Genomic DNA, 27,167 nt, shown 5'->3' with positions numbered 1-27,167 from the left:
CACTGATGGAGCGCGAAGAGCCGTTGTTACCAAACCGTGCATCAATAACAACAGAAGACAGGTGTGATTAGTTCTTAACCACCTTTATTTACAACGCGGTTCTCATCCCACAAGCCGCGCGTTATCGGCAGAAAAAAAAACGCAAAGGCGCCGACCCCGCATTGTTCCCCTCCATCCCCGCAGGGAGGGGCGGCGAAACCCCACGGCGGGGTTGGGGGCGGCCCATCGCCGGGCTCCCCCCGGTGCGGGGCGGCCGCAAACTTTGTCCGCTGGGGGAAAGCGGTTCAGCCCCGCACCGTCCCCTCCCATCCCCACGTCGGGTGGGGCGGGACGGGAGCTCGGCGGGCGCCGAGGGGCGGAGCGGCCCCGCCGGGTGGCGGCGGCGGTGGGGCCGAACCGGGACGCGGAGCCCGTGCTCCGCTACCCCGCGGAGCGGCCCAGCCCGGGAGCCATGCCGCTGCCGTGCCGGGGCTGGACGCTGGCTTTGCTTACGCTGCTCGTCGGCTTCCTCATCTTCGCCGATATCTCGGAGATCGAGGAGGAGAACGGGTAAATTGGCGGAGGGAAGGGGTGCCGGAGGAGGAGGCGGCGGAGGAGGAGCGGTGAGGGAGGGGGGTGCGCCCGGACAGTTTCTTTGTCTCCGGCTCTCCCTGTTTCTCGCTCGTAGAAGTGGAAAGGAACGAGGAGACAGCGGGCGGGGAGCGGGGCTGGCCCGGGCGGCGTGGGGCAACGCGGTCCGGGTGGGGAGCGGGACCCGGCGGTCCCGTTAGGGACAACGGGGTGGCAGCCCGACTGGAGCCGCACCGCTCCTCTTAGGGGCGTTGAATAACGGTCTGGGTAGGGCTACTCGATCCTTCACATGTCCGGGTAGGGATGTCGGGCAGGTAGCAGCCTGCTCGGAGATGTTGGAGCGGATAGCGGTTCGGAGAGAGGGCTTTGGGTGCGGGCAGCGCTCAGGTGTGGACGGGCTGATGGAGGGGCGAGTGGCAGCCCGGGGGCTCGGGAGGATGGGCGTGGTGGAGCGGGCACCGGCCCCTGGGAGAACGGTGAAGGACCGCCGTGCTGGGGCCGGGACCCGCCCGGGGAGCGGGGAGATATGGAGCGGGGACACGATGTAGGATGGGGATGATCGCCCTTCCCGGTGCCCTACGGGTGGGTGCTCTGTATGGCAGACACTAAAGGAACCCAAAAATCTAGGGAGAGGAGCAGTGCCCTTCCCACCCCTGTACCACCTCTGGAGGCTGGTTAGGAAATTAGGTAGTGAGAGGAATGGGAACAGAGAGGAGGATTTGCATTAACCTGAGGAACTCATTGCAGCAGTGTGAGAAAGCAAGTCAAATAATCGTGGAGACGTGGGGGGCACTTGTAATGGCACAGGGTTCCTCTTTCTGCATAGGGGAGGCTGGCATTTCCACTGTTCTGTATGAAAACAAATACCTGGCACTTGGCTGTAACGAGGAAGGAAAAGGAGGGATGTTTGTCATTGTTTCATTGTTGCATTTTGCTGAGTGCCACAGGCAAGAAGTGCCCAGAAGCATCCATCCTGTAGGTTACCAGGCGGGAGGGATTATTGCTCTGCAATCAGCTGGCACCATCTATATAATAATAAAGGAAATGAAATGCTTATGAAGCATTCTCCCCATCGGACAGGCTGCTCTGATCCCATTGCTTTCCTCCCATCACCTTTCTTGGCTTCAGCTCTTTCTTCTTTCTCCTCGCCTATCTGCTAGATCTGTCCGCTAGAACTTGCTGTGCCCTTATTGAAAATCCATTCTGTTTTTGTTAGTTGCTCATCCTGCTTTCCCCCCTGGTTCATTAGGGATTCCCAGTGAGTGGCTTTATTTATATATTTATTTATTTTCCTCCTCTCTTTTCTGTACATTGTATGGAAATTGGATGTTTGCTGGCTGCTTATCTCCCAGCCCTGGCATCTGAGTTTGTTGCTATACTTCTCTGAGGAAGTGCTGCCAAACAGTTCAGCGGCAGCGACAGCAACAGGGTCAGAGGAGTCGCAGAGGAAGAGCGAGCAGCCCGCTCAGTTACCACCCTTCTGCCAGTGTAGGAGGCAATGTGCAGAGCCCCGTGCCCCTCACTCAGCCCTGTGCTGCCCCATATGAGCTGCCCTCTGATACGTGGGCATCAGTCCCACACTGATTTTTGTAGACAAGCTACAGCATGGGCTGGGACACAGCAAAGGTGAGACCCAGCTGTAGTAAGAAATAATCATAAAGCAAGACAAACTGGTACGTTCTCCTTACTTCTCTTTGTCCACCCATTTCATTATCCCCATTGTCCATTAGAAATCCCAGATGCGCTCCATGTCTGAGCTCCTTCACTCCATTCACAGCACGGGGCTGCCCACTGATGATTGTACACCCCAAAGCTGTAAGCAGGGGAGCCTGGTGCAAACTGCAGCTCATCCTTGTGTGCAGCGGTGGTCAGCATCTTGCTGGGGAGATCTAAAGGTCTCTGCTTCATTCCTGGGGCTTGAGCAGTGCTTTTTTGGAACAGGCTGGGCAGGGAGGTGGTGGAGTCATAGTCTGTAGAGCTGAAGAACCATGGGGATGTGGCACCAAGGGATGTGGGCATGGTGGGGGTGGGTTGGTGATTGATCTGGGTGATCTTAGAGGTCTTTTCCAACTTGCTGTAATTCTGGATGTAGGAAAGCCAGCTTCTGGGCTCACATGATAGCAGCATTGCTTGCAAGCAGGCATTGTAGGCAAAGGGGACTGTGTGACAGCAAGTGTGTGTGACAAAATTTGTATGATGGAATAGAGGAGCCTCAAAGTTTTCTAGGAGCTCTCACTGTGCAGGTTTGGAAGCTACTGGCTTTTTGCTCAGCCCTTCCCCAGGTGGAGATTTTTTGGGTGATGGCTCATTGTCTTGCTCTGCACTCCCCATTGCAGGCAGCTGGCCCTGGCACGTGGGGCTGGGGGCTGCAGGCAGGTGCGACTCTTTTCTCTTTTCCTTGGCATCGAAGCACTCCCTAATTATTGCGCCGAGCGAACAGCTTGCCCACTTTTACACATGCCCTGCCCCCTGCCTGCGAGTTGGATTGTCTTTGGAAGGATATGCCTTGCACGGGTAGGAGCAGGGGGGATGTATTTCTCTCACCTACAAATACTGAGAAATCTCAGAAAGAAAGAACAAAATGTTCATTAGGTTCAAAATAAGAGTATAGTATTACTGGCAAAAGGACCTATGTATATATATATGTACATGTATATCTCGTACTGTTTGCCGGTATCGGGAAGGGGGCTCGGAGTTGAGGCTCTGCCTGGCAGAGCTGTTTGAGGAGCGTGGTCAGAGTCCGCTTTGCTCCTCCAGCTATGCACGGCCCCTCCTGCAGGCGGAGATGCTGAAACAACGAGGTGAGGGCAAGTGTGGCCACTCAGCAGCGTGGCTGTGCCGGGGACGTGCTGCTCTCCAGCTCCGCGTGTCCCATCCGGACACCCACATCCCAACTCTCCGGGGATGCTGGCAGGGATATGGAGAAGCCGGGACGTTGCCTGCAGCGTTGGTGCTTCGGTTCTTAAAATCCTCCCGGTTCGGCTGCTGAACTTTCCCTGCAGCCCGCTGATGCGTTTCCTTGCGCTTCTCCGCCTCTTTGTTTCTCCCGAAGGAAACAAAAGAGATGCTTTGGGTAACGCGAAGCAATAGATGCCGGTTCTCCCACCAGCCGGGATGGAGGAGAAGGGCCAGACGGAGACAAAGGGCTCGGCATCCAGGGGGATAATTATCGGGAAATTCTGCTCCTCGATGGCAGTTTAAAGGCGCTCTTTGTTATGCGTGTGCCGTCGCGGTCCTGCAGGGGTCCGACTGTGTCCTGATTGTCTGTAGAGGGAGCTGGTGACCCGCTGCCACCAGGTGACTTCTCAAATTAGCGGTGAGCCATCTTAGGGAGCACTTGACACTTGGTAATGGGTTGGACTTAATGAGCCAGCCTTTTCTTTGGCAACCCAAACCGCGTGCCTTCCCATTCTGATTACAGAAGGAAGGATTCCGTTCTTTGAAGCGAGGAGACGGAGAATCGCGTATTGCTGCCCTGCCCTAAAGCTTGTCACCATAGAGCTGCTTTTTGTGCTCTGTCCCAACGCCTGCCTGTCTGGCAGTGCTATGAGGAAGCTTTGCTCTCTCGGTGGTGCGTTTGCTCCGGGTGTCTGTAGCACTTTGCAGTCATACAGCACTTATTGGCGGTGGAACCATCCTGCTTAGGTCCTGGTGACGAGTCATGGGATCACTGATGTTGGAAAAGAGCATTAACCATGGTCTGATCATCGCTCTGAGACTTACTCTACACCAGAAAGTTTTGGTGCCTCTGCCCCGTCCTAATAGAGCTTCCAAATCATGCTCAGCGACCACAGTAATGAAGAGAGAACACAATCCAACAAGTGCTGCGAGCTTCCCTCCTGCCCAGGTGGACTTTCTGTTTCCTTTTGCTACACCTACAAATGCATGAGTTAAATCTGGAAGGAAATGGACACTGATAAAAGGCTCTGTTTTCTTTTTTTTTCCTTGTATTCTTTGTTCACATGCCTGCAGTAACTGTGGTTATTCTGCTCGGACATCTGTTCATCTTTGCCTACCTGCATGCCAAATGTGCTTTTGATCTTCCAGAGGAACATATCACAGAAGCTCCCACTGCTTTCCCTGGGCTTAGCTGGTTACAAGTGTTTTGGTTTCTCATCCCTGAGACCAGAGCTACTTAAACACATCTGCAGGCTATAAAAAACAGTTGTTTCAAAGGCACGCTTCCTCTAATTGCCTCCATCACTTGCTTTCCCTGGGCCTGGGTCACCCTCAGCAGCAAGAAATAAGCCCAAACCACAGTAACAGGCAGCAATTGTTTTGCTTTCTCCCCGGCTTCTTTTTGCAAGGGCGGAGTTTCCTAGGCCAGCAAATTCACTGAAGAGCAGAATTTAAGGTGTCCTTCAGCAATCACCATGGCGGAACAGGCTGGTGTCAACAGCTCTGCTCCTTGTATTTTAATAATGAGGGAAGGGAAAGAAGAGAAAGCAGAACATCATTATAATGCCTTTTTTCTTTGTGTCCCACTGTAAATCTGAACAGCCTTGGTGGTAGTGGCCTTGTGAGAAGCATGCTCAGAAGTGCTGATGGCACTGTGGGCGCACTAACTTTGCTGGTCCTGCTATAGACTGCTCACAGGTTTCCTGTTTGCATGGCATTCGATTCGTTGAGCTGGCTGCTGGTTCAGTGGATCTCTCCAAAATGAAGCACCAGAATCTTTCTTCTCACTACCATTGCGGAGTCCATGTTCTTGCATATAGAAATCCACTGGGAGGATCACAAACAACACACAGAAAAAAACCAAGCAAATGTCCAACCATCTGCTGAGTGCATCCCAGTGTCCCGAGTTGAATTCACTCCTGGTACCCAGCAGCACACTGAGGATGCTCAGACAGAAGAACAGCACCAAGAGGATGCTGCTGCCCGGGAAAGGTCCTCAGCACCAGTGCTGACAGTGGAAGAAACCACATGTGAGCCTGAATATTCCAATGAGCCTTGGGACCACAGCCCCTCTGATGTGCTCTTTTCATACTGCGCCATTCTCTTTTATTTGGTCCTGAAGATGCCACAAGAGCCACAGGGATTTTTGCCTTTTAGGGCATGAATGCTCAGGGTGACAGGATCTGCTGCAAGACTGATGCTCTACTGCTTGTGACTTCCAGCAACTCTGCTGGCTTAAAAAATGATCTCAGGAAGAACGCACAGTGTAGACATGGGTATTTAAGCAGTGACACTTTTGTCTTTCTCAGCTCTTTTTAAGGACTCTTGGTATTTTTCTTCTTCTCTCCAGGAGGAGAAAATCGAAATCCACAATGCTCTCATCTCAAGGCCTCTTTGGATCCTTTCTGTCTCTTTCTGCGGCTTTTGCTGTGCTGGATATTTCATTAATGTGGCCAGAGAAACTGTTCAAGAAAAGGGTATATATGGCACCGAGGGCCATGGTTAGTGGGCATTATGGGCTGGGTTGATGGTTGGTCTTGAGGATCTTAGTGGGCTTTTCCAACCTTAATGATTCTGTGATTCTATGAAGGAGTAAGGTCTGCCAGAATGCAGGATGGGGAGAGGTAGAGTATGTGACATGTCACCCTTGTGTGAGCATGTAAGTGGTGACAAAACAAGAGCATTGTGTGATGATGGACATGTGCAGACATGAGAGCTGGTGCTGGCTGGTCTGTGGCTGGGAATAGAGCTTGTGAGACTGGGGTTTAGTGCTGATGCTCTGGTTACCCCAAAGGGATCCCCTTCCTCTGTCTTGTGTCCTTTCAACTTTGGAGATGTGCCTTTCCTCCTGCCTCTTTACTGGTTTTGTCACGTAAGCATTTCAGCCTAATTGGCTTATTCCCTAATAAGCAATAGGTGTCTCTGTTTTGCAAACTCATGCATCTCAATTCCTGTGCCCTCGGCGTATGCTGGCAGTGATTGCACACAGTGATTTGCAGCCAGGCAGAGAGCTGAGAGCCAAACTCTGCTCTGATTTATGCAGGAGTTGGTGCGGAGCCGGCAGGTGGGGCTGATTCTGTGCTCCTCCAACCCTTGATCCCTTCTGGCCCTGGGATGGGCAGGTGATGTGGGCTGGGCTGGGGCATGGGAGGGAGCAGCCAAATTAGTGAGGCTGGTTCACATTAGTCTGGTAACCACACAGGTGGATAGTGGTAGGGAAAATGGCTTTAAAAGAGGGGAGATTTAGACTAAATGTTAGAAGGAGATTCTTCACTGGTAGGATGGTGAGGCCCTGGCGCTGCTGCCCAGAGAGCTGTGGGTGCCCCATTCCTGGAGGTGCTCCAAGGCCACATTAAATGGGGACCTGGGCAGCCTGAGCTGGTGTGGGCAATCAGCCCACAGCAGGAGGTTGGAGCTCAGTGATCTCAGAGGTCCCTTCCAACCCAAGCCATTCTTTGGTTCTATGATTTTCCTGAATCCCATGACATGGGCACACTCTCTGAAATGCCTTCTTATGATTCGATTGGAACTTGGAGCTGCAAAAATAGCGCCTGATATTTAGGAAGTTTTTTGACACTCTCTCTGCCAAGCTGTGACAATATGAACAAGTGAGATTTTAAACACATCCAAGTGAGATTTTAAATGTCTCATCAAGATGTATTGCGAGATCTTTCATCCTAGCAGGCAAATGCTTTAGAAACATTCTCCAAATTAATCCCTAAGGAGGAACCTTGCTCACCAGGAGAGCACGCATTGGCAGGCCCCAGTCCCCTTCACACACTGGCTTGAAAGCTTCAACAGCAACTGCTGAAATGTCACCAGGAATGATCTGCAAATACCAAACATCCTGGTGTTAGGATGTGTGATGCAGGGAGGTGGGTGAGAATTGAACCTGTGAACCATGTTTCTGGAGTGAGGGGAATGTGGGGGTGGGTAGGTGGTGTTGCCTGCAAGCAGCTGATCTCTGAGGTGAGAGACGTGCAGGTGCCAGCCAGTTCTGGTGCTGCAGGCTCTGTCTTTTGTGCATGCATATGGGGTTACCCATGTGGTTTTGGCCGAGCTGTTTCCCCAGCACCATCCCAGGAGTGTAACATGCACCTAACAAAGCGAGGGCTGTGAAAACCCAGTGAGTGGGCATTGCTTAGTTGCACTCCTCGGATAAAGCAGACACTGACTCTCTTTCTGAGCAATTTGGATTTAGTTTGGATTGCCATTTAGTTGGACAGTCTTGATTGGGTTATGTAGCTGCTACTAGCTCTGTCTTCCATGGATGAGGGCTGGGGTAACCTGACTTGCCCAAGGTTGGAAGGCGACCCAACGTGGTAGAGTAGAACATTTGCTCTACAAGAAGTGCAAATGCAGCTGATGATGTGCTTGGAATTTGCAGCTCATGTCCTTGGTCCATTCATGCATGTTGTGCCCGCTTCCCGTGCGTATTCTATTCTGGAAAGAAGGAGGAACCAGAGGTGGACTTTTATGAAATATCCATGGAAAACACATTTTAAAATGTGTATGTCTGCACATAGGGATGTGTGGAGCCTGCTGTTGGAGACCCACTCACCCAAAGAGGCTGTGTGACCTACTTGTTCAGTCAGAGGAGCTCTAGTTTCGTGTACCAAAATGGCTCAAAGCAGGACCAAACTGCGCTGAGCAACAGTTAAAAGAAGTATTTAAGAAGAGGACAGTGATGAGAAGGGAAACAAAAACCCTACACAACCCATTTGTTGGCAGGGAATAGAAAAGTCTTTTGCAAACCTGGTATATCAAGAATTCTTCATCCAAAAAAATTTGGAACTTGAATCATAAGATATTTTTTCTTACTTATCCTCTGATATACGAATCAGTGTCACTTTGCAACTGAGCACAGAAATCTTTGACCTATATAATATCTTAGATAGTCAAAATTCAGCTTGAAGAATCTCAAGGCAAAAATGAGAATGGATGGCATAAGCCAGTAATATGGCATTAGCACATATAGACGTGACTTATCACTGGAAAACATCCAAGCAGAAATCAAAAGAAGACTGCTTTGTAAATAATAGGATTAGAGAGCAGGTTGGTATTTTGTGGGACTGGCTATACAGTCAAACTGATAACAACTAGATTAATAAAGTAATTCAATCTAAACACGGTGTAGCCCTAGAAAGCTTTTCAAAATCAATGCCTATCTGTGCAATTTTAATCAAGGTTGGTCTTTGCCTTTTGATGCCAAGAGATTTGAAACTCCAGGTCAGTGAGATGTAATAAAATGGGCTTTGTTTGCTTGTTTGTTGGTTTAACATGTGCCTCTTTAATTACTGCCTTCCATTTCTTAATGTTTGCCTCTTCCCACATGGGATGGTGAGGTGCTACAAGTGGTTTGCCTTTGTTGGAGGCTATGGCAGACCTTGGAAAATGTTGTCTCTGGCTGAACCACAGGCATTTTGAGCCACTGGAGGGCTGAGCTGGACAACTGGATGAGTCAATCGTGGCTCACTGCAAAGGGAGATTGTAGGGGAGGCATCCAAAGTTGCAGTGTTGGACAGGAAGAAACAAAAGGCAGCAAAGCAGCTGGTTTTGGATGGGAGAGTCTTGGTGTTGATTGGACAAGTGGAAATTTTCAGCTGAGTACCGTATCCCAACCTTAGGCAGTCTCTGTGGCTTAGAAAGAGGAGCCAAACCTGGTGCGGAGAACAGCACTGCTGCCAGCTTTTGGGTTCCTGCCAATAGCAACTTCACTGCTGTTGGGTCAGGTATTGGCTAGTAGAGCCTTACTTACCCCAGCACCACTGAGTCATCCCCTCCTTGTTCATATAGGACAGCAGTTTTATGCCATAATAGAATCCTATAAATACCCAGGGAGTAAGGCAGGATTTCCCTGCCCTTTGGGTATCAGGACACCCACAGGAGTGCCTCATCCAATGGCTCCCATCTCATCTGTCTGCATCCAGCAGCCCCAGAGTCTGATGGCATTTGGGGAGGAAACAGACACGGGACAGTCGCTGAGGGTACATGAAGCTTAGATTGGATAAATTTGAATAATATGTTGTGATACTTCAGATCTTGATGGTGACAGAGCATGTATGGGATGGAGCTAAGAAGTCTTCCCCACTTCCTGATTTCTGTGATTCTTCCCCCTTCACAGAAATGGTGAACCAGAACTTATCAGGGAGCAGCGTTTCTTTTTCTAAGCCCTTAATCCAGTCCCTATCTCTCTTGCAGCAAGTGTGAAGGAGTGTGAATCCCATTTGGAAGGCTCCTTCAGAGGAGACGTCTCTGAAAGGCTGCGTGGTTTGCACGCTAATCCTGCCTGCTCCCACACCCTGCGGTGAACCCCATTAAAGCGGAGGCTTGTTAAATGCCAGTAGGCTCTAGGAATAAGCCAGTCCTGCTGTTCCCTTGATACACCAAAAAAAAATGAAACAGCTCACTGGCTCTCAGGTTTGTCAAAGGGAAAAGGAGAGTGTCAGAGGGAGAATCTCAATGGCTTTGGCCACAGATTGTCTCTGCAGGAGGGAGGGAAGGGACAACCTTTGTGGCATTTCCAAAGGTTTCGCATTATGCAGTGCTGAGGGCTGCACTCAGCTTAACTAAAGGGTTTACATCGCATCCCACAAGCCTGAAAATCTTTTTAATGCTACCAAATGGTCGTGCTCACTATTTCATTTGTGTCTAATGCATTTGGGATCTTTTCAGTTCTACTAGAAATAACATACTCCTGAGATACATTTTCATTAAGATACATATTTCCGGGTAATAATATTTCTGCTGGAAAACAATTTGGTTCTCTTTATGAGCATGTTCATGTGGATATCTGTACAATGGAAACAATAAAACAGAACAGTGAGTACGTGGCGGTTGAAATGTGTCTGCTGCTGAGCATCACCTGAAAGCAGGCTAAGAGTTCTATGTGACCTGTTAGAAAATAGTGAGCTGAAGCAGGAAGGGGCTCTGCAGCCAGCTAAATGCAGAATGAGGTTGTATTCATTGAACTCTGAGGACTGGTGGGTTGGATGAGTGACACGGGTTTCTGAAGAGGCTTGGTGCCACCCATCCTTTATTAAAGTATCAGTCCAATGCCTGGTGTTGGATATATGGGCTCTCCATTGGCACTCAGGGAGGTTTGGTGCCCTTCCTTGTGCCATTCCGTGGCAGTGGCACTCAAGGTCTCAGGCTCAGGTTGTGAGTGAGCTGGCCTCATAGATCCAGCCTGCTTACATCAGATGTGGAACTGGGGGCTTCAGGACACTGGTGGGATCAGAGGAAGCTGACACAGGGCCCTGGGTCTGCCTGGGGATACTGGAAGCCTAGTAGCTCATTTTGGTTACGGTGGAGATGTTGGGTGGTCTCCAGTGAAGGAGAATGGCTTCCATTCTCCAGGAGGAAGATCTGGAATCCCATCCAGACTGGTCAGTTGGTCCTCACTGGAGGACAGGGACATCCCTTGACAACCCAGATGTAGAGGAGAATTCTGGGCACTACTCCCACCCGATCTATAAAAACAAAAACAAGAAGAAATGTGTCTAACGCAACCTATAGGCTGCATGCTGCTTTGACAGCAGAGAACAGATGCCTTTGAAGTCTGGTTAGAGAGCGCAGGCATTATTCATTGGGTTGGGTAGGAGTTCTTTTGCTGTAACAGTTCTACAGCTGCAGCAGGGCAGCGGTGACAGTGGGTGTTGAAAAGCCCTGTGCAAGCATCAGGACATCTCCGTTCTGACAGGGTGGGGCGTGAGCCCTGCCTCAGCTCAGAGCCCTTTGGAGCAGGTTCTCTTGACTGTTGAACAATGCTTGGCAAAGAGGAGCTGGGTTTATAAATAATGCATTTCCTTTGTCTTGCAGGAGTTCTGGAGGCAGAGGTACAATCAGATCAGCTGTGAACAGCTTACATAGCAAATCTAATAGGTTTGTAAATTAGATTTTGTGTTCATTTGTTTTTGCTGTAAGGCAGCTATTAATCTGCTTCTCCTCTTTGCTGGATAGTGCTGGTCTTATTTAGCAAATGTATCTGTTTCTTTTCACTTCTGCTTTGCATTTTCTTAATCGTTTCTCCCCCCCTCCTCCCCCAGCTCAGTGCAATAATCATTTGCAAATAACCAAGGATCTGCAAGTTGTGGTGATTGAGAGAATGAGAGAGTTACTTATTGTGAAAATAAGTCAGTGATAGAGTTGCCATTTGCATAGTTTTACTATGTGCTATTAGGGGAGAGAGAGCGTGCTTTGACATCAGAACTCCATTCGGTTTATGGTAAGGCAGTTGGGTAACGGTTGCTCCATTGCAGAGTCATTCAGTGGCATCACAGCTTCATTCCGTGTCTGTGTTATTGTTATGGTGATGTTGTGTCATCCCAACGTTCCCTGAGTGATGCGGTTGCAAAGCTCAATGACAGCACTCAAGAAAGACGGGGCAGTGCTGTTCCATGATGACATCACAAGACGTGATCAAAACACAGAAAACAGACCCCAGAAATGAATTGTTATTCCCGAGATTTCTTTACTCATTTCCTTTAAGATTTCTGACACCTTTTGCAAGGCAAGAGATGAAGAGGCAAAATGCAAGAGTGGGAAACAACCTCTGGAAAAGGTCCTGTAGTGTTGGTATGTACGAGCACACTCTGGCAGCCAGCCTTTATAAACAGCCTTTATGAACACATTTCCTTTCCTTTCTGCACTGTTACATACTTGGAGCTGCAGTGTCCCCCAGGAGCACCTTCTGAGGGCTGCAGATGTGCACCCAGGAGCTGTGCATTGCCATGAGCCCAGGCCATCAGCTCTGCCCCATGTCCCCCTGTTTTTCCTCCTTGAGCTTCATCTGACTTTTATCAGTGTATTTATTTAGAGACCATTCCCTAGCTGGAAGAAACCCTTTGCACTACAGAGGGAGATTCCCTTCAGCTGGTAGCAAGCGCTTTTGGCTGCGTGTTTTTCAGAGTGCTCTGAAGTGTGAAGGCTTTTTCGGGGCTGTGGACACATGCACAGCTTCTTGATGAGATGCTTGGGAATTCTCTTTGGAGGGCTGGAATCAAATATGCAGAGGCTCCCTTAATTTATGCCATTTGATGTAAATTGCACTGAAGTGCTGGGGCTCATTTGCCTCTTAGAGCAGGGATTAAAAGCTGGGGTCTCCCAGTGATCGTCTTGAAACCACAGCGTGAGTGTATCTGGCTGTTCCTCATCCCCGTGCTCATTTCTGAGCATGGAGCAGGCAGTACGGATGCTGAAATCTTTTTATTCTCCCCCTATTTGGGATCCACATACCCAATCTCACACCCAGCAGCTCAGTTAAACTCATTTCTCCCTCAGCTGAGCTGCAGGTTGCACTTCTCTCATGAGGTTTTTAACCTGGAACTGAGCAGGCTGTGCTTTGGGGTGCAACCAATCTCTCGGTGAAGTCTGGGGTTCTGCATCTTAGTCTGCCTGCAGAGCTCTTGCTTCCATGTGCATGCATTTCTCCAGCCCGACATCTGTGATTGTGTTTTATGTAAACCTGTAGGTCTGTGTTCATGTGAGCGAGCAGGAGTTTAAGGATTGGTGTCTGCTTGAGTGTAGCAGAATACAAACAGGCTTTCAGTTCTTGTTTGGGTAATAACTACAATTTTGCTTTTCTGATGAAGTTTGAATTCCAGCAGCCACAGCCTAAGACAGTGATTAGAAATGCCATTGGGATGCTAACGGATCCTGTCTCTCTTTTCTCTAGAGCTGAAGTAGTAATAAATGACTCTTCGTCTCCAGCTGTTGTTGACAGAAGTAATGAAAGCATTAAGCACAACATTAAACCAGCCTCATCCAAATGGAGACACAACCAGACACTCTCTTTGAAGATCAGGTACTGGTAATTACCTATAGGACAAGAGACAGATCTGGTCCTCTCCAGTGCAAGCTGGCAAATTGCCTCTGTATATCATCTAAAGAAGTCAAGGAAGAAATAAAAAGCTTATCTCCTGCTGAGCTAGACTTCATATCTGTAAGCGATCGCTTGGAAATGAGTTTCTGGCTAAACCAGCTGCCCTTGCAGCCATGAAATATGGAGCTCGAGCCCCAGTTCCCAACCAGTTGCTACTGGGGTGATGCTGGTGTGCCCACGGTGAATGCAGAGAGCCCAGCGATGGGCGAACACCTACTGGAGGGGCCGCGTGGGGCAGAAGAGAGCATCCAGTTGGAGCTAGCTGTTAGCATGCTGTTCCTGGAGGGCAGATGGGAAGCCTCCTGTCTTCTGTATTACCCAAATTATCAAGTTGGATGTTAGGAAAAACTTCTTAGAAATAATGGCGATGCAGTGGCACACGCTGCCCAGGGAGGCGATGCAGTCACTGACCCTGGAGGTGTTTGAGAGCAGTTGAGGCGTGGTACTGAGGGATGTGGTCATTGGGCATGGTGGGGGTGGGTTGATGGTTGGGCTGGATGATCCTGGTGGTCTTTTCCCATCTTGGTGATTCCACAATCTCTGTACATCACCTGATGGGGCCATTTTTTCCCTGTCCTCAGAAAACAGATCTTGAAGTTCCTGGATGCGGAGAAGGACATTTCCGTGCTGAAGGGGACACTGAAGCCTGGGGACGTCATCCACTACGTCTTTGATCGGGACAGCACCATGAACGTCTCGCAGAACCTGTATGAGCTGCTGCCCCGCACCTCGCCCCTCAAGGGCAAGCAGTTCCCTTCCTGTGCCATTGTGGGCAACTCAGGGGTGCTGCTGGGCAGTGGCTGTGGCCCCGAGATCGACACACACAGCTTCGTCATCAGGTATGGCACATCGTGCTGCATGTTGAGTGGGGGTTTTGGGGTTTAGGGGAGGTGAAAGCATAAAGTTTACCAATGCCAACAGCATGCTTCAGTGCCTCTGCTCCTGGTGCTGGTGTCCCTGCAGACACAGCGCTCCATGGACCTGTGGTGGTGGGTCCCCATCCTCACCCAATCTTGTCCAGAAGATGCTCAAAGCAGAGAGGAAGAACATGCTTGCACTCCCATCCCCAGCACCCATGCACATCCCTCAGCTGTAGGAGCCCACAGATGATTTATGGGCGTGCAGACTTTTGCTTTCTGGCAAGTCTATTATGAGGACAGCCCAATCCATCAGCAGCTCACAGAGGCAGTCCCCGTGTGATGTAAGGGTGAGGATAATGTCCCCTCTGCCCCCGCTCACAGCCAGCTGCTGCCTTCTGCCCACAGGGGATGGGGCCGTGTCAGTTGCACCCTTAAATATTACCTAAGCAAGGGAGCAAATCACTTTCTGCAGCTCTGGCGAAGTGCAGGGAAAGGGGTTTCATGTCAGGCAACAGAACTGCATGAGGAGAAGTTGTACAGGGTGTTGGGGTAGGATTGGGATGTTGAGTTATGTCTCCCCCGCCATTAACCTGGTGTGCAGTGCCCACAGTGGGTTCTGTCCAGCACGGAGCTCTGTTTATTTTCATCCATTTGACTCCTGCAGTGAGCGGGTTGGATGGGCTCTGGGCCCAGTGTGCCACTTGCTTGGTTTTCTTTCTGCTGTTTCCCCAACTGTAAAGTGGAGAAAAGAGCACTAATGGCTGATTGTGGAGACAGATGGTTAAGATGCATTTCCTGCTTGTTAACTACTGTAACTTCACTGTAAAACACCACTGGGGAGCACAGCATGCTGCACAAAATCCCCGTATAATGGAGGAGGGGTTGCTGGTGGTTTATACCACTGCTCTTCCATCTTTATTCCTCATAGCTCCCCCAAGCCTGTAGAGCCCCCAAACGGGCTCTACATTACAACGACAGAATGCGATTGGGTTTTGAAGGTCACAACGTCCATCAGCCCACATCCTGGCACCATCACCCGCCGGTCTCATTGTCACTGCTGGTGCCACTGAGGCAGATCTGAGCAGAGACTCGCTGGCAGCAGGGAAGAAAGGTCTTGGGATAATGTTACCCTGGCAGGGCTGTGGGTGTCACATTGCTATTCCTGGAGAGAAGGGAGGCTGCAGGCACTGTCATCTCTCTGTGCTGTTTGTCCCACCTGGCCCCAAGCTGCTGTCACCTGGGAAGAGCCTAGGTGACTTCATCTCAAACTTGCTGTGGCAGCAAACCAGGAAGGTTTGTTGCTATATTTTATTTTCAGATGGCACCAGGAGAGATACAGAGCCATGTAAACCCACCCACCAGCTATGTGCATTAGTAGCGCTGCCTGGAGGCACGTGCACACACATGCCGGTGCAATGAGGAATGATAACCTTGTAGGATGGCTCAGTGTTACCAGATGAGAGCCTCTCTAATCCATTACAAGACCTCATTCTACCTCTGCCACCTTTGAAAAACTAGAGCAAGCAGACACATCTGTCACTGCTCTGGCTTTTAGCATCAACCCATCACAGTGCTTGTCAGTGCCTTCTGTCACACCCATCACTAAGGGCTATTGGGTGTTTCCCCTCGCAGGTGCAACCTGGCTCCTGTTCAGGAGTACTCACAGGACGTGGGCACAAAAACGGACCTGGTGACCATGAACCCCTCAGTCATCCAGCGAGCCTTCGAGGACCTGGTGAATGAGACATGGAGGGAGAAGCTGCTGCAGCGCCTGCACAGCCTCAACGGCAGCATCCTCTGGATCCCTGCCTTCATGGCCAAGGGAGGCAAGGAGCGCGTGGAATGGGTCAACGAGCTCATCCTGAAACACCGCATCAACGTCAGGACTGCCTACCCCTCGCTGCGCCTGCTGCACGCCGTCCGAGGGTGAGAACATGGGGACGTGGCACTGAGGGTTAGTTGCCATGGTGGGGGTGGGTTGACAGTTGGACTAGATGAATTTAGAGGTCTTTTCCAACCTTTATCACTCTGTGGTTCTAAATCTGCCTGTGCTTTGCTGGCTGTAAGCCTGGGTATCATCGCAGTAACTCCCCAACCCACTGCTAGGGCTCTGCTAGGTGTCTGTGGTGGCCAGCTGAGTTGGTGACAAGGTTTGTCACAGTGTGTCTGAAGCACGTGTGGAAATCTCACTCAGCAACTTGTACCAGGGAGCTCATAGGAAGGCAGAGACCCAGGAGTCAAATAGAAGTTTATGAGAAGTTCATGAGTAGCCCTGTGATAGTGTTAATTGCCCTGTTGATCTTAAATGAACTTCCAAGACATCCTGATGTAATAGATGGCAACCCTGGCCGCAGTAGAGGCTTTGGAACTAGATGATCTTCAGGGTCTCTTCCAGCCCAAGCTGTTCTATTGTTCTATGAACTTGCAAGGCTCTGAGGATGCTCTTAGGGTTGTCTCCAGCACAAGCCAGCCAAAGGGCTCTGGTCAATCCCAGACAGCAGCAAGGGATGAGAAAAGTTGCGTTTGCCCTCAGGTGCTTCTCTTTGAGATTTCTCAGGGCCTTGGAGGCTTTGTACAGAAGACTCTGGCTTTGAGGTAAAGAGAGAGAAGGAGAACAATGCTGTGCTCACAGAAAACGGGGGAAAACAACCGAAATTCAGAGCTGTTTCTATCTGTAATTGACTTACTTTCATCTGTCAAAACAGAATTAAGCCCCTGTAATAAGTCCTTTAAATCAACAGGCTGCTAATCCTGTGCTGGCAACCCCTCCTGGTGCCAGGAACGTCCCATGGGGAGCTCTGCAGGGCTGGCAGGTGCTGGGCACTGCTTTCCATGGAGACAGAGGAACCCCCAAAGCTGTTCATCCCCTGGCACTGTCCTGGTGTGCTCCTGGCTGGCACCATGTTGTCCCCATGTAGTGCCCACAGGGCAGCTGGACTTCTGCTGGTGGCTGGAAGGAGGGTGGTATGTCCTGGGGTTGTGTGGAAGGAAGGCATCTCTTGCTTGGGGTCCTGAAATCCCCTGATTGCAGTAGGGCAATGGGGATCATTTGGCTTATGGGGATCAATGGCTCATGCTGCACTGGGGGAAGCAGCCAAGGGCAGTGTGTGCAGCTGGTGCTGGGCAGTGCTAATTCAATCAGAGGCACAGAAGCCAGTGGTAATCCTCATCAGGCCCTCCAAGCCAAGGGAGCTGCTGCCTGCCCTGCCCTCCTGCCTCTCAGCCCAGCAGCAGGAAAGCAAGGGTGCTACTGGTTAATGATTACTATAATTGTAGCCACCTCACTTGCCAGAACTGATGGGAGCACTTCAGAGCTTACTCTGTGTGCTGTAGCCTAAGGGACCATGCAGAAGAACCCCTCCAGTGCTGGGTTGCAAAGGGCTCTGTTGAGTGTAGTATCAGTATGGATGCTACCCTTGGTGCAGTGTCCTTAGGTTTGGGCTCTGGGGTGGATTTAAGAGTGATGCAGGCAGTAATGAGTGAGCTGGTCACAGCTGTGGGTGGGTGCTGATACTCATGGAAAGTTTCTCAGGTACCCATAGGGTTGTCTTGGCCATTTGGCATCATTCCTATGATGTAGTTTGGGCTGAGGAAGGAGTCAGGCCAGCATCACTGGGAGCTCACTTATTGTTTTCTGTGGTACTGCCCAGTTCTTAAAATGCTCCTCCTGCGCTGCTGTGCCAGCACTGTCCTTTTTCCTTTGCTGGATAAAGCTGCCCTTGATGTATAATCTGCCCTAAGTTGATTTGGAAGTCACAAAAAAATGGGGAAAGTCTTTCAGCTAAGACGCTCTTTTGGATGTTTTATTATTTCTTGTAGAAATAGCACTTTGTACAAAGACTAACGTTATCGCAGCCAACTTCAATTCAGCCACAAAAGCTTTGCCTTTACTCTTCTTCCTTCACTTCCAGTGAAATACATTTGTGAGTTCTTGACTCCTCCTTGAACCGCAGTGTTTATTGTCCTGCTCTGCTTTCCCCCAAACCAGAATGTGTTCCACTGGCAGTCAAACACTTCTTCCTATAATTTGCAGTGTATTTGGGGCACTTGTGGAGAGTGCATTGCTGAGATAAAGAAAAAGCATTTGTTTTCTGTTTTCTTTAACAGCACCATTTGAGGCAGCACCTTCCTAGCTGTGCTGGTGCCTTGAATGTTAGCTGATAGCTTTTGTGCTGATGGTTCTGGATAGCTGTGCTGTAGGACTGAGGCTCTTTTCACACCGTTCAACTCAACCAGGTCTGCTCCCTGACTGCCGGGAATGGGGAAAGCCATCAGCATTTTGGTTGGAGGAGCTCAGAAGCAAACCATGAAAGCGATGAAGCAGAGTCATTAGCTAAGGAGCCTGTTTCCAGTGTCATTGCTGTGCATTTTGGGGTGTGTGACTCAATTCTGAGTGGTTCTCTAAAATGTCTCCTGAGCAATGCACCCAGCTCATCTTCTGGCAGGGAAGCAGGTGAGCTCCTTAGGAGTCATCTGCTAGTGTCTCCAAAAAGCCTTGTAATCCCTATTGACAGGCAGCTTTTGTTAGAGAAATAACATGAAGTGCAGGAGACAGAGGGAAGAATTGTATCTGGAGGTCTGACTATTGCATCTTGCGGAGAATTTGAGGACGTGTTTCTGTTTGCTTTGTATTATCTAGTCTAGCATTTCTCTCCGTGTCCATCACAGGGGTCTCCTGGCAGTAACCAGTTCTAATCCCATAAGATTTTATTAAGAGCTTCTTGAAAGAAGAAAATCGATGTCTTCCAGCTATCCCATTAGGTTTGCCATCCAAATAGTCCTGACAGCTTGTGTGTGTGCTATGTGACAGCAACCACCTTGCTTGGAGTCCACAGCCCCCATAGCACAGCTCTGCCACCTGTCCTCAGAAACTCAGCTTGGTGGGATGTAAGGTGGAGTTATCTTTGCTTCAGATGTCTCCCTGGTCCCACATCCAAACAACATCTAAGCCTTTGAGTTTTTAGCATGGTGCTGCTCTGAGGTTGCCTTTCCCGTCCATTGGCCATGGTGGAAGCTCTCCCCTCGTCCCTTCTTGCCTGCATCCTATTAAGTGCCTATCTGGTAGCCTCGCTGAGGGCAGAGGTGCTCAAGTGGGGGACAGTAACAGCCACAGGGTGCGTGGGGAGGGGAAATACTGACTCATAAGTGTGTGAGTGGAACAGGATGGATGACTACAACCACTTGTGTGAGCAATTATTCTTGCTTCTGCACAAGGAAATACGGCAAGTTGTATCCAAGCTGTGGTGTGTTTGCACATAGTCCCCATGACATTTGATTTGTTCCAGTTGATCAAGAAGAAGATTTAGGCTTTTCTTTGTAAAAAGAAGTGGAAAGGCACAGGAAGGAAGGGGGAAAGAAACAGAATGATCCTTTTTTGGCTGCATTCCTCGTGTTCAGTCTGCGTGGAAATGGGTTAACTCATGGGTGTTGAGTACCCTGTGCGCTAAAACAGGCATCACAAATACCAGGACCTGGAGATGAAGCCCACCACTGCTCCATGTCCACCATTTGGATTCCTGGTGAAGACCTGAGGTGGGTCAGCTGCTGTTGTACCCATCCAGCACTGTCCTGTATGCGGCTCTTGGTTATTCTGGTAGAATTAATGGTGGAAACTAGACATGCAGATAGCCTGACAGGAGGATATTGGTCTCTCTCCAGGCTCTGTGCATCATTTCCATTCTGTGCTGTTCCCTGCTGGTACCAATGGGTCCTAGCACACAGCAATGGGAGCACAGGGTGCCCTCAGGGTGCTGACTCCAGTTGCGTTCAGACGGCTTTTCATGAGCATTAATGGGAGCAGGATGTGTGTGGCAGACTGATAACGTGCTTCAGACAGGCGAGGGCTAGCACCTCCACAACAGCTTGTGTTTGTATCACACTTCTACGAATAAGCTGTTTTAAAAAGGTCTGAAATTGCATTATTTCAGCTATTCTGATTTGTATCAAGAAGTAATGCAGCTGAGGCTGCTGAAACTTGATTTCTTCATTGACCTGGGTTTCTTTTACTCATTTTATCAGTGTGATGGATTTTCAGTTCTTTTATCCTGCTGTTTAACCCTTGCCTGTAGAGAGCACATTACCCAAGGGTTTTTTGGATGCATTGGGATGCACCCGCCCACTAGCATAGCACACTGAACTGCTCACTCTGAAGCCTCTGTCCTTAGCTGCCATCAGGTATCAGTTCGGGTGCTTGGGCCCATGTCTGGCCTGTTTCCTTACAAAAGATGGCCTCGATGATTGTGGTGGCATTTCCCATCTGTCATTATCATGATCCTCCAAACGAGAGCTGTCTCAGGCAATTTCTGCCTGGCAGCACTGCACTTTCCTGCTCATGGCTGCATCCCACTCAGGTGCCCGACCACCTCCAGAGCTGCTTGCACCCCTGGGGTTTATTTACACTGGTTCTGAAGGAGGTCAGCACGTGGGCAACAGCTCTGAGAAAGGAGGTATTGGGTTTTAGGGCTGTTAGGGTCTTCCCTTTTAATTGCTGTCTCTTTCCATAAAATGTAGCAATTAATAGTTATGGTGATTGGTGTAGCCAATTTGAAAAATAATTACTGCCTGCTTCAAGATTATCTTTCCCTCCTAATTAAAATCCTGGACCTCACATATTAAAGGTGCGCTGTTGATACAGCATCCCATGTGCGCCCAGACAACCTCATTTGGATTTGCAAAATTAATTAGGTTTTATTTCCATCCCCAGCTGTTCTCCCCTATACTGGGAATGTGACCACTGTCTCCATTGGCCGGTGGTAGGGAGATGAGATCTTCCTGCATAACTCCTACGCCCCATTGCAATGCTGTGATGTGGTCTGTGGTATCATTTGGCCATTGCGTGTTATGTATGGCATCCATTCTTTTCATTCTAATCATTTGAGTTGGTCCCTACCCTGATGTTATTGGAAGGTTCAGGGTGTTCGGCTGCCTCATTTGCTTTGAGTTGTTGTGTCAAAACTGCTTTTGATGCTAGTTGTGCACACTTGTTAGCAGGACTCTTCTGAGGTTGTCCCCCATCATTTTTGTCATCGTTAATATGCTTCAGGTGGTGATGGTGAAGTGAGATGTTCCATGAGCATCATACGTAGGTTTGTGTCTTCCCACTAAAGCAGGCCCACAGATGGAACAGCGTTTCCCAGGTGGCTTCCCTGCTGCCTGGTGTACCCTAATTCAGTGCTAAGTGGCTGTGATTTCCTCCCTTTCTCTGCACACATGAGGAATGTGGTGTGATCGCCCTTAAAGCAATCAAGGAATCTGTCTCACATCCACCTGTGGGTTAAGTTGACCTCAGCACCGCTGCAGCCTTGGCTGCCCACAGCTCAATCCTTGGGAATGGGGATTGTGTTTGTTCTCTCAGTATTTTTCTCCTCTTTCATGCTGGGTGCAGAGGAAAGAGATCAAGTGAGGAGGACTTTCACCTTAAAAACACCATAGCTATCCTTGGCCAACCCTGGGGTGTTTGTTAGACCCCCATGAACTCTGCTGTCCCCTGCCCTTGCATGCCTCTGGAATTTGATTCACCGGAAAAGTCAATTTTCCTCTTATCTAGCTGAGAACAAGCGAGTACATTTTGTGCCTTGGTTGCTAAATTTTAATGGCTTTTGTGAAAAGCTAATTTGCAGGATTATGGCTCTGCTCTCCCGTGGGTTCCCGCTGTCTGAGCCCCAAACCCTAGGGAACCCAGCAGGAAGCGCGAATGAGGAGCAAGATGCATTCCGTGCTCAATCTCCTGCACCCAGTCCCTTTGAAATACCCATCATAAGTAATCTGCTGGCAGACCCCGTGGTGAAGGCTCAGACAGGCAGTGGCGGCATCAAACATGTTCTGGGAGGAAAGAACATGCCTGGGGACCTCTTCAACCAGCTTAAAGTTTCTCCTTTCTGTTTTTTCTCCTCTGACAGTGCTTTCTTGCTGAGCAAACTGGACAAATCGTCCATGCAATAAAGCACTGGCACTGGAAACTTTGTACTTGCAGGGGTGTTAGCGCTGCTATAAAACTTTTTATCAGCATGCCAAAATACAATTGCTGATGCTATTTCTGTTCATGCATCACTATGGGATGCCTCCTTCCCCCTTTTTTTGGCCATCGCCCATAAAAGCTAGCACAGTTTGCAAATGAGTTCATCTGATCTCTATGGCATGTGGTATATTGTGGTAGGTATGGTATATCATGGTAGTTGTGTTATATTGTGGTAGGTATGGTATATCATGGTAGTTGTGGTATATTGTGGTAGGTATGGTATATCATGGTAGGTGTGGTATATTACAGTAGCTGTATATTGCGGTATGCCCTATTGCATATTTCATGGACTGACTTTGTGCAGTGTGGTGATGTATTTTGACACCGGATCGCAGAGCAGTGGCTGGGTATAACAGGAGCACAGTGGTGTGCTTGAGCTCTCTCAGCCAGCTGACCCTTTATTCAAAGGCTAACATTTTTGCAGCCCTGTTGTGTTTACTGTCAGTAAATCTTCATTCATCAATGAAAACTGTCAGCTGTGTGCGTGTGTGTGTCTGCTTCAAGGAAGGGTCTGCTGGAGTCTACTTGATGTGAGGATGGTTTGCTCTGTGGTATTGATCTCCTGGGTTGATTGGAAGATAATTGTAGGCTGAAGTACTGAAGGCCAGCGTTGCAAGCAATTTGTTTTTCATAAAGGATTGCCAAGACGTGAGATGCTTCAATGCCATAGCAACACGCGTGATGTAACCGCCAGACAGAGAGCAGGAGATGCTTATTCATGAAGCAACCCCTAGAGAGGCTTTCTTGGCATGGAGAACTCTTCTGCTAGTCAGAAACCTCTCACTTTGAATCACCAATATATCTCAGTCACAGAAAAAAAGTAAGAGACACAAGCTTTGGCTGCAGGGGGATGACAGGCTCTCTGCTCTTCCCTTGCAGGTACTGGCTGACCAACAAGGTGCACATCAAGCGACCCACCACTGGCCTCCTCATGTACACATTGGCCACTCGCTTCTGCAACCGCATCCATCTCTATGGCTTCTGGCCATTTCCCCTGGACCAGAACCAGCAGCCGGTCAAGTACCATTACTACGACAGCCTGAAGTACGGCTACACCTCGCAGGCCAGCCCGCACACCATGCCCTTGGAGTTCAAAGCCTTAAAGACTCTGCACCAGCAGGGAGCCTTGAAGCTGACTGTAGGGGAATGTGAGGGGGACACGTAGGATGGCCCCTGGCTGCGATCCTGCAGGCTGCACAACCGGGGCAGGACGGGGAGGGGGCAGAAAGGAGCCCAGTGGGGTTGGGTGTCTTTGTTAACGCGCAGAGCAGCGGCACAAATATATATACGTGGTACCTATATATATTGACCTGAGTATTATAACTGTTCGGTGTTTCACCAAGGAACGGGTAGGAGAGATGCATGAGCATCTGGAGGGACCAGCCTGGGTGAATCCTTGGGTTTGCTGGGCTGGGCCAGGCGTTCGATCTACGTCCATGACGTGTGATGGTGACCTTGGTTTTTGAGGGTATGTTAGGTGATGGGTAGACGTTCAGCCGTTTGTCGTGACTGGTCCAAGGTTGGTAGTTAGTTTGTTCGGCCAAGAGCGCCGCTGCCGGCACGTTCTTGGCTCCGTGCTCGGGGAGGGAAGGGGCAGGGAGCGGGGTGGGCAGGGAAGGTTTGTTGGCGGCTCTCACAGCTCAGAAGCACCGAGCAGGACCCATCTCCTGCCCTGCAGGACCCAGTGCCCAGTGGAGCAGCACACAGACCCATTCCAAGTGGTGTGGGCATCCGAGTGGCCTTGGGGGATGCAGCCTTTGCTGGATGAGCTGGGTGGACAGTTAGGAGGGAGGATGCTGAGGGTGAGTTTTGAGGATGGATTTTCCTTTCCTAAAGAACAATGTAGAAAGGAGCAGAGATGCTGGAATATGGCAGGAAGGAGGCTTGATGCTGCAAACCAACACCATTAGTATGAAGTGTCTTACTGTGCTCTAGTCTAAGACACTCAACATCTGCCAGGGCTCGTGAAAACCATAAGTACGACGAGCTCTAAATTCCCAAAAGCTACCTGCTAAGCAGCCTGCCTTCTCTCCCCCTCCAAAAATAACTGCTGATATATCGGTGATGGGCCTGAGACCCAGCCAAGCAGAAAGACCGCAGGACTTCAAGGGACTTTGTCAAGTCTAAATAATTTATTTTCACTTCCCTGCAAGGAGCTAGCACACTGTGCCGTGTTCCTGGAGTCCTGCTCTTGCCTTTCTTTCAAGCTCCAATTAGTTGTTGCTGCGAACAGTTAAATAGGATGTCAGATGGATCTCAATGGGATGCTTGCACAGTAATGAACGTCAAAGAAGTAATTAATCTTTTCCCGTGCTTTTCTGAGAGTCCCTAAATATGAAAAAGTTCTTACAATCACACATTGGCTTTTCTGTAAATTTGGGGTTCTTTTTTTTGTGGGAAGCAACTACATTGATCTGATTAGCCCATTTAATTTTCTGCTTCTATAGCCTCCTCGATTCATCTCCTAATTAGCAATGGGTGCCAGAGTACAGGTGGGCCCAGGGTTCAGTGAGTGCAATTTGGGTATAATTTGTGTGTGAGCAAATAACATTGCACAGCCGAGCCCTGGGCGTGCATTGCAATGCTTTCCTGGCAAGTTTTCTGCACCTTTGTGCCTCCTAATTCCACTGTGATTTTTGAAGTTTAAGAAGTGTACCTCCTGAGTCTGCTATACTTGATATTGCTTCTTTAAAAGCAAAGTGCTTCGAGTGGTAAAAGGAAGAGCTCTCTTTCATGTTTTGGGATGTAGACAGTAAGATGCCCATAGGAACCTCCAGCCTGCTAATTAGTGTCAGATGAAGATGCCGAAGATTAAGGTGTAAGCAACTTTACAGTGGATAAATGTGGGCTAATCTGCCACCGGGGAACATTTCTTTACAACTCCAGAAAATGATTAATTTTATGTATGCTTTTTAAACCTGTTTAGGTTGTTGGGTTGGTTTTGTTGGTTTTTTTTTTTAACTTTCTTTTCATTGAGTTTAGTGCCAGGATAAAGCTAAATCTGTCTGTGAACCTCTACTTAAGCTGCTGAGGTTTCCTGAGATAGGAGGAGGCAAAGAGTGAAATTGCAAGGTGGGAGCCATCTGCAGTGTCAAAGAGCATCCCATGATTCAGGAGTGGTTGTAAGTCCCTGGTTTGGTATGGAGGAGGGAGGGATGGAGATGAAGGCCCAGGACTGCTGAAGTCAGCTTTTGTATGGAGGGGCCTGGGCCATGGTACTGATCGCTGTTAGCAAACCTTCTTTTTGAATAAAAATACGAGAAATGAAAGAGATGTGCAGTTGTGATGTGTTGATGGGGTAAGAGCATAAAATACTGTGCCAGTTAAATAAGGAGAAAAGGGAAGAGAAGGGTCCCATGGCCGGTACAGGGCTGTTTGTGTGCTGCACTTGTGGCCAACCCAAATCCCTGCTGGGACCATGCTTTGCCTTCTGTTTCCAGCAGATAGCTGGGACCCAGCTTTACCAACCTTGGTCCCTGCCACTGGATCACTTTAGAGCCTGTTTTGTGGGAGGAGAGTTTGGGGAATGGGCTTGCTGGATAACTTAATGCCCCTTTAAGGCTCTTCCAAAGCTCAAGGAATGAGCCTGTCATTACAGACCCCAAAGCAGGGCTTGGCCCGGCTGAATAAGGACTCTCCTGAAGGTTTAGCTTGGCTCATCATGCTGTGATGCAATGGCACAGTGCTTTATTCCTGCTACAGAGGTATGTATTCACATATACCAATGCGAATGTAGCTCTCTCGGGGGATGTCTTGTTCATTACCTTGCACTGTTATGGGGTATTGCTCTGGTGGTCTTTTGCACCATCTATACAGATCTTGGTAGAGAGAAATGCTGTCATTTTGAGCATTAATTCTTAAAAAAAAAAAAAATAAAGAACCCAATTACATGCTAGGGAAGCTTGAAAGTATGGAAATTAAAGCTTAAAGCATTGAGAGCCCCATTGGGGATGGCAGGCATGTGGTTTGCTCCAGAGTGCCCTTCAATATCAAGAGGTAAAACCAAGTGTGTGATCTCCAGTGCGGTGCTTTGTTAACCACACATTGTTCTACCCATTCAGTGTTCCTATTCTTTTCCTTGTTGAATTACTCACGTGGCTTGTGAGCGCAGTATCTTCCCAGCTGCAGGACCAGTGAGAGGAGCAGATACCACGAGCAGGCAAATCTTGTGTGTGACACTGTGGGATGGCTCAAATCCCAGCTCCACGTCAGGTCATCTCACTGCTGATATAATGGCACTCCCAGCTTCAGCTCCAGACCGGATAGCCCACCACAGCCGGGTAATGGACTCCATGCATTATTTTTCACTGCTCAGATGATTACTCATTGCCTATTTTTGTAAAGAAATGTCTGAGAAAAGCTCTGAACTCTGGAGGTCTGAATGATAACCAAAAAATCATCATCCTCTCAAGAGGATGAACTTCTCCCCCAGTATTAGCAACATCAAGGCATCGGGAAATAAGCTCCTTTTCCAGCTGGGAATCACTCCTGTTCAGCTCCGTTCGATGCACGAGCAAAGCTGTCACATGCCAATTGCACTCATAATCCAGCTGATGGCAAAGGCATTTAGTTGCTTAACAGCATTTCCAAGCAAATCTAAGAGTAGTTCTGTGGGAATCACAGCCAGCTCCCACTAAACCCTTCCCACTGTGATGTTGTCACAACTCAGTGCATGAGCTGAGCACCGTGGATGGAAATATCTCCCACTCAACATAGGCATTCCTAGCTCTGAACTCTTTAAACAGCTCTTTAAAATGGAGCACAAAGCAGAAGAGAAGGGTGGCCCTATAAATAAGTGTAATAATCATGTTACTAAAGTGAATAATAAAATGAAATAAGTACAAATGTACCTGTTGTATGGCTTGGGATGGGAGCCCAGCTCTCCTCTAAGACTTTGCAGGTGCTGAGTTTGCTGCTCCTGTGCTCCAAGCAGGACTGA

General features: G+C 49.2%; 1 protein-coding gene across 3 annotated transcripts; it reads left to right on the top strand.

Moving 5' to 3' along the window:
- Positions 1-378: 378 nt before the first annotated feature.
- On the top strand, positions 379-25,497 carry ST8SIA2 (ST8 alpha-N-acetyl-neuraminide alpha-2,8-sialyltransferase 2). 3 transcript variants are annotated; one of them, XM_085514948.1, is made up of 7 exons: positions 379-549; positions 11,290-11,352; positions 13,145-13,273; positions 13,933-14,190; positions 15,844-16,137; positions 19,664-19,743; positions 23,108-23,529. In XM_085514948.1, exons 1-6 carry the CDS (start codon positions 452-454, stop codon positions 19,740-19,742), a joined length of 921 nt encoding a protein of 306 aa, XP_085371074.1. In that variant the 5' UTR covers positions 379-451; the 3' UTR covers position 19,743; positions 23,108-23,529. The 3 variants fall into 3 exon arrangements, with proteins under 3 accessions (XP_085371074.1, XP_015728626.1, XP_015728627.1); XM_015873140.3 differs by lacking the exon at positions 19,664-19,743 and having other exon boundaries at positions 23,108-25,497; XM_015873141.2 differs by lacking the exons at positions 11,290-11,352; positions 19,664-19,743 and having other exon boundaries at positions 23,108-25,497.
- The last annotated feature ends 1,670 nt before the right edge of the window (positions 25,498-27,167 follow it).

Source organism: Coturnix japonica, chromosome 14, assembly GCF_054131305.1.
Source record: "Coturnix japonica strain WE chromosome 14, WE-NBRP24, whole genome shotgun sequence".
NCBI classification, from domain to species: Eukaryota; Metazoa; Chordata; class Aves; order Galliformes; family Phasianidae; genus Coturnix; species Coturnix japonica.
The sequence above is the reverse complement of the archived record's forward strand: the minus strand, read 5'-3'. Positions and strand labels throughout refer to the sequence as shown.

Coding starts and splice junctions, on each gene's coding strand:
- ST8SIA2 (XM_015873140.3), top strand. CDS start 452: ATGCCGCTGCCGTGCCGGGGCTGGACGCTGGCTTTGCTTACGCTGCTC. Junction 11,353..13,144: donor TTACATAGCAAATCTAATAG/GTTTGTAAATTA, acceptor TCTTTTCTCTAG/AGCTGAAGTAGTAATAAATG. Junction 13,274..13,932: donor ACACTCTCTTTGAAGATCAG/GTACTGGTAATT, acceptor CCCTGTCCTCAG/AAAACAGATCTTGAAGTTCC.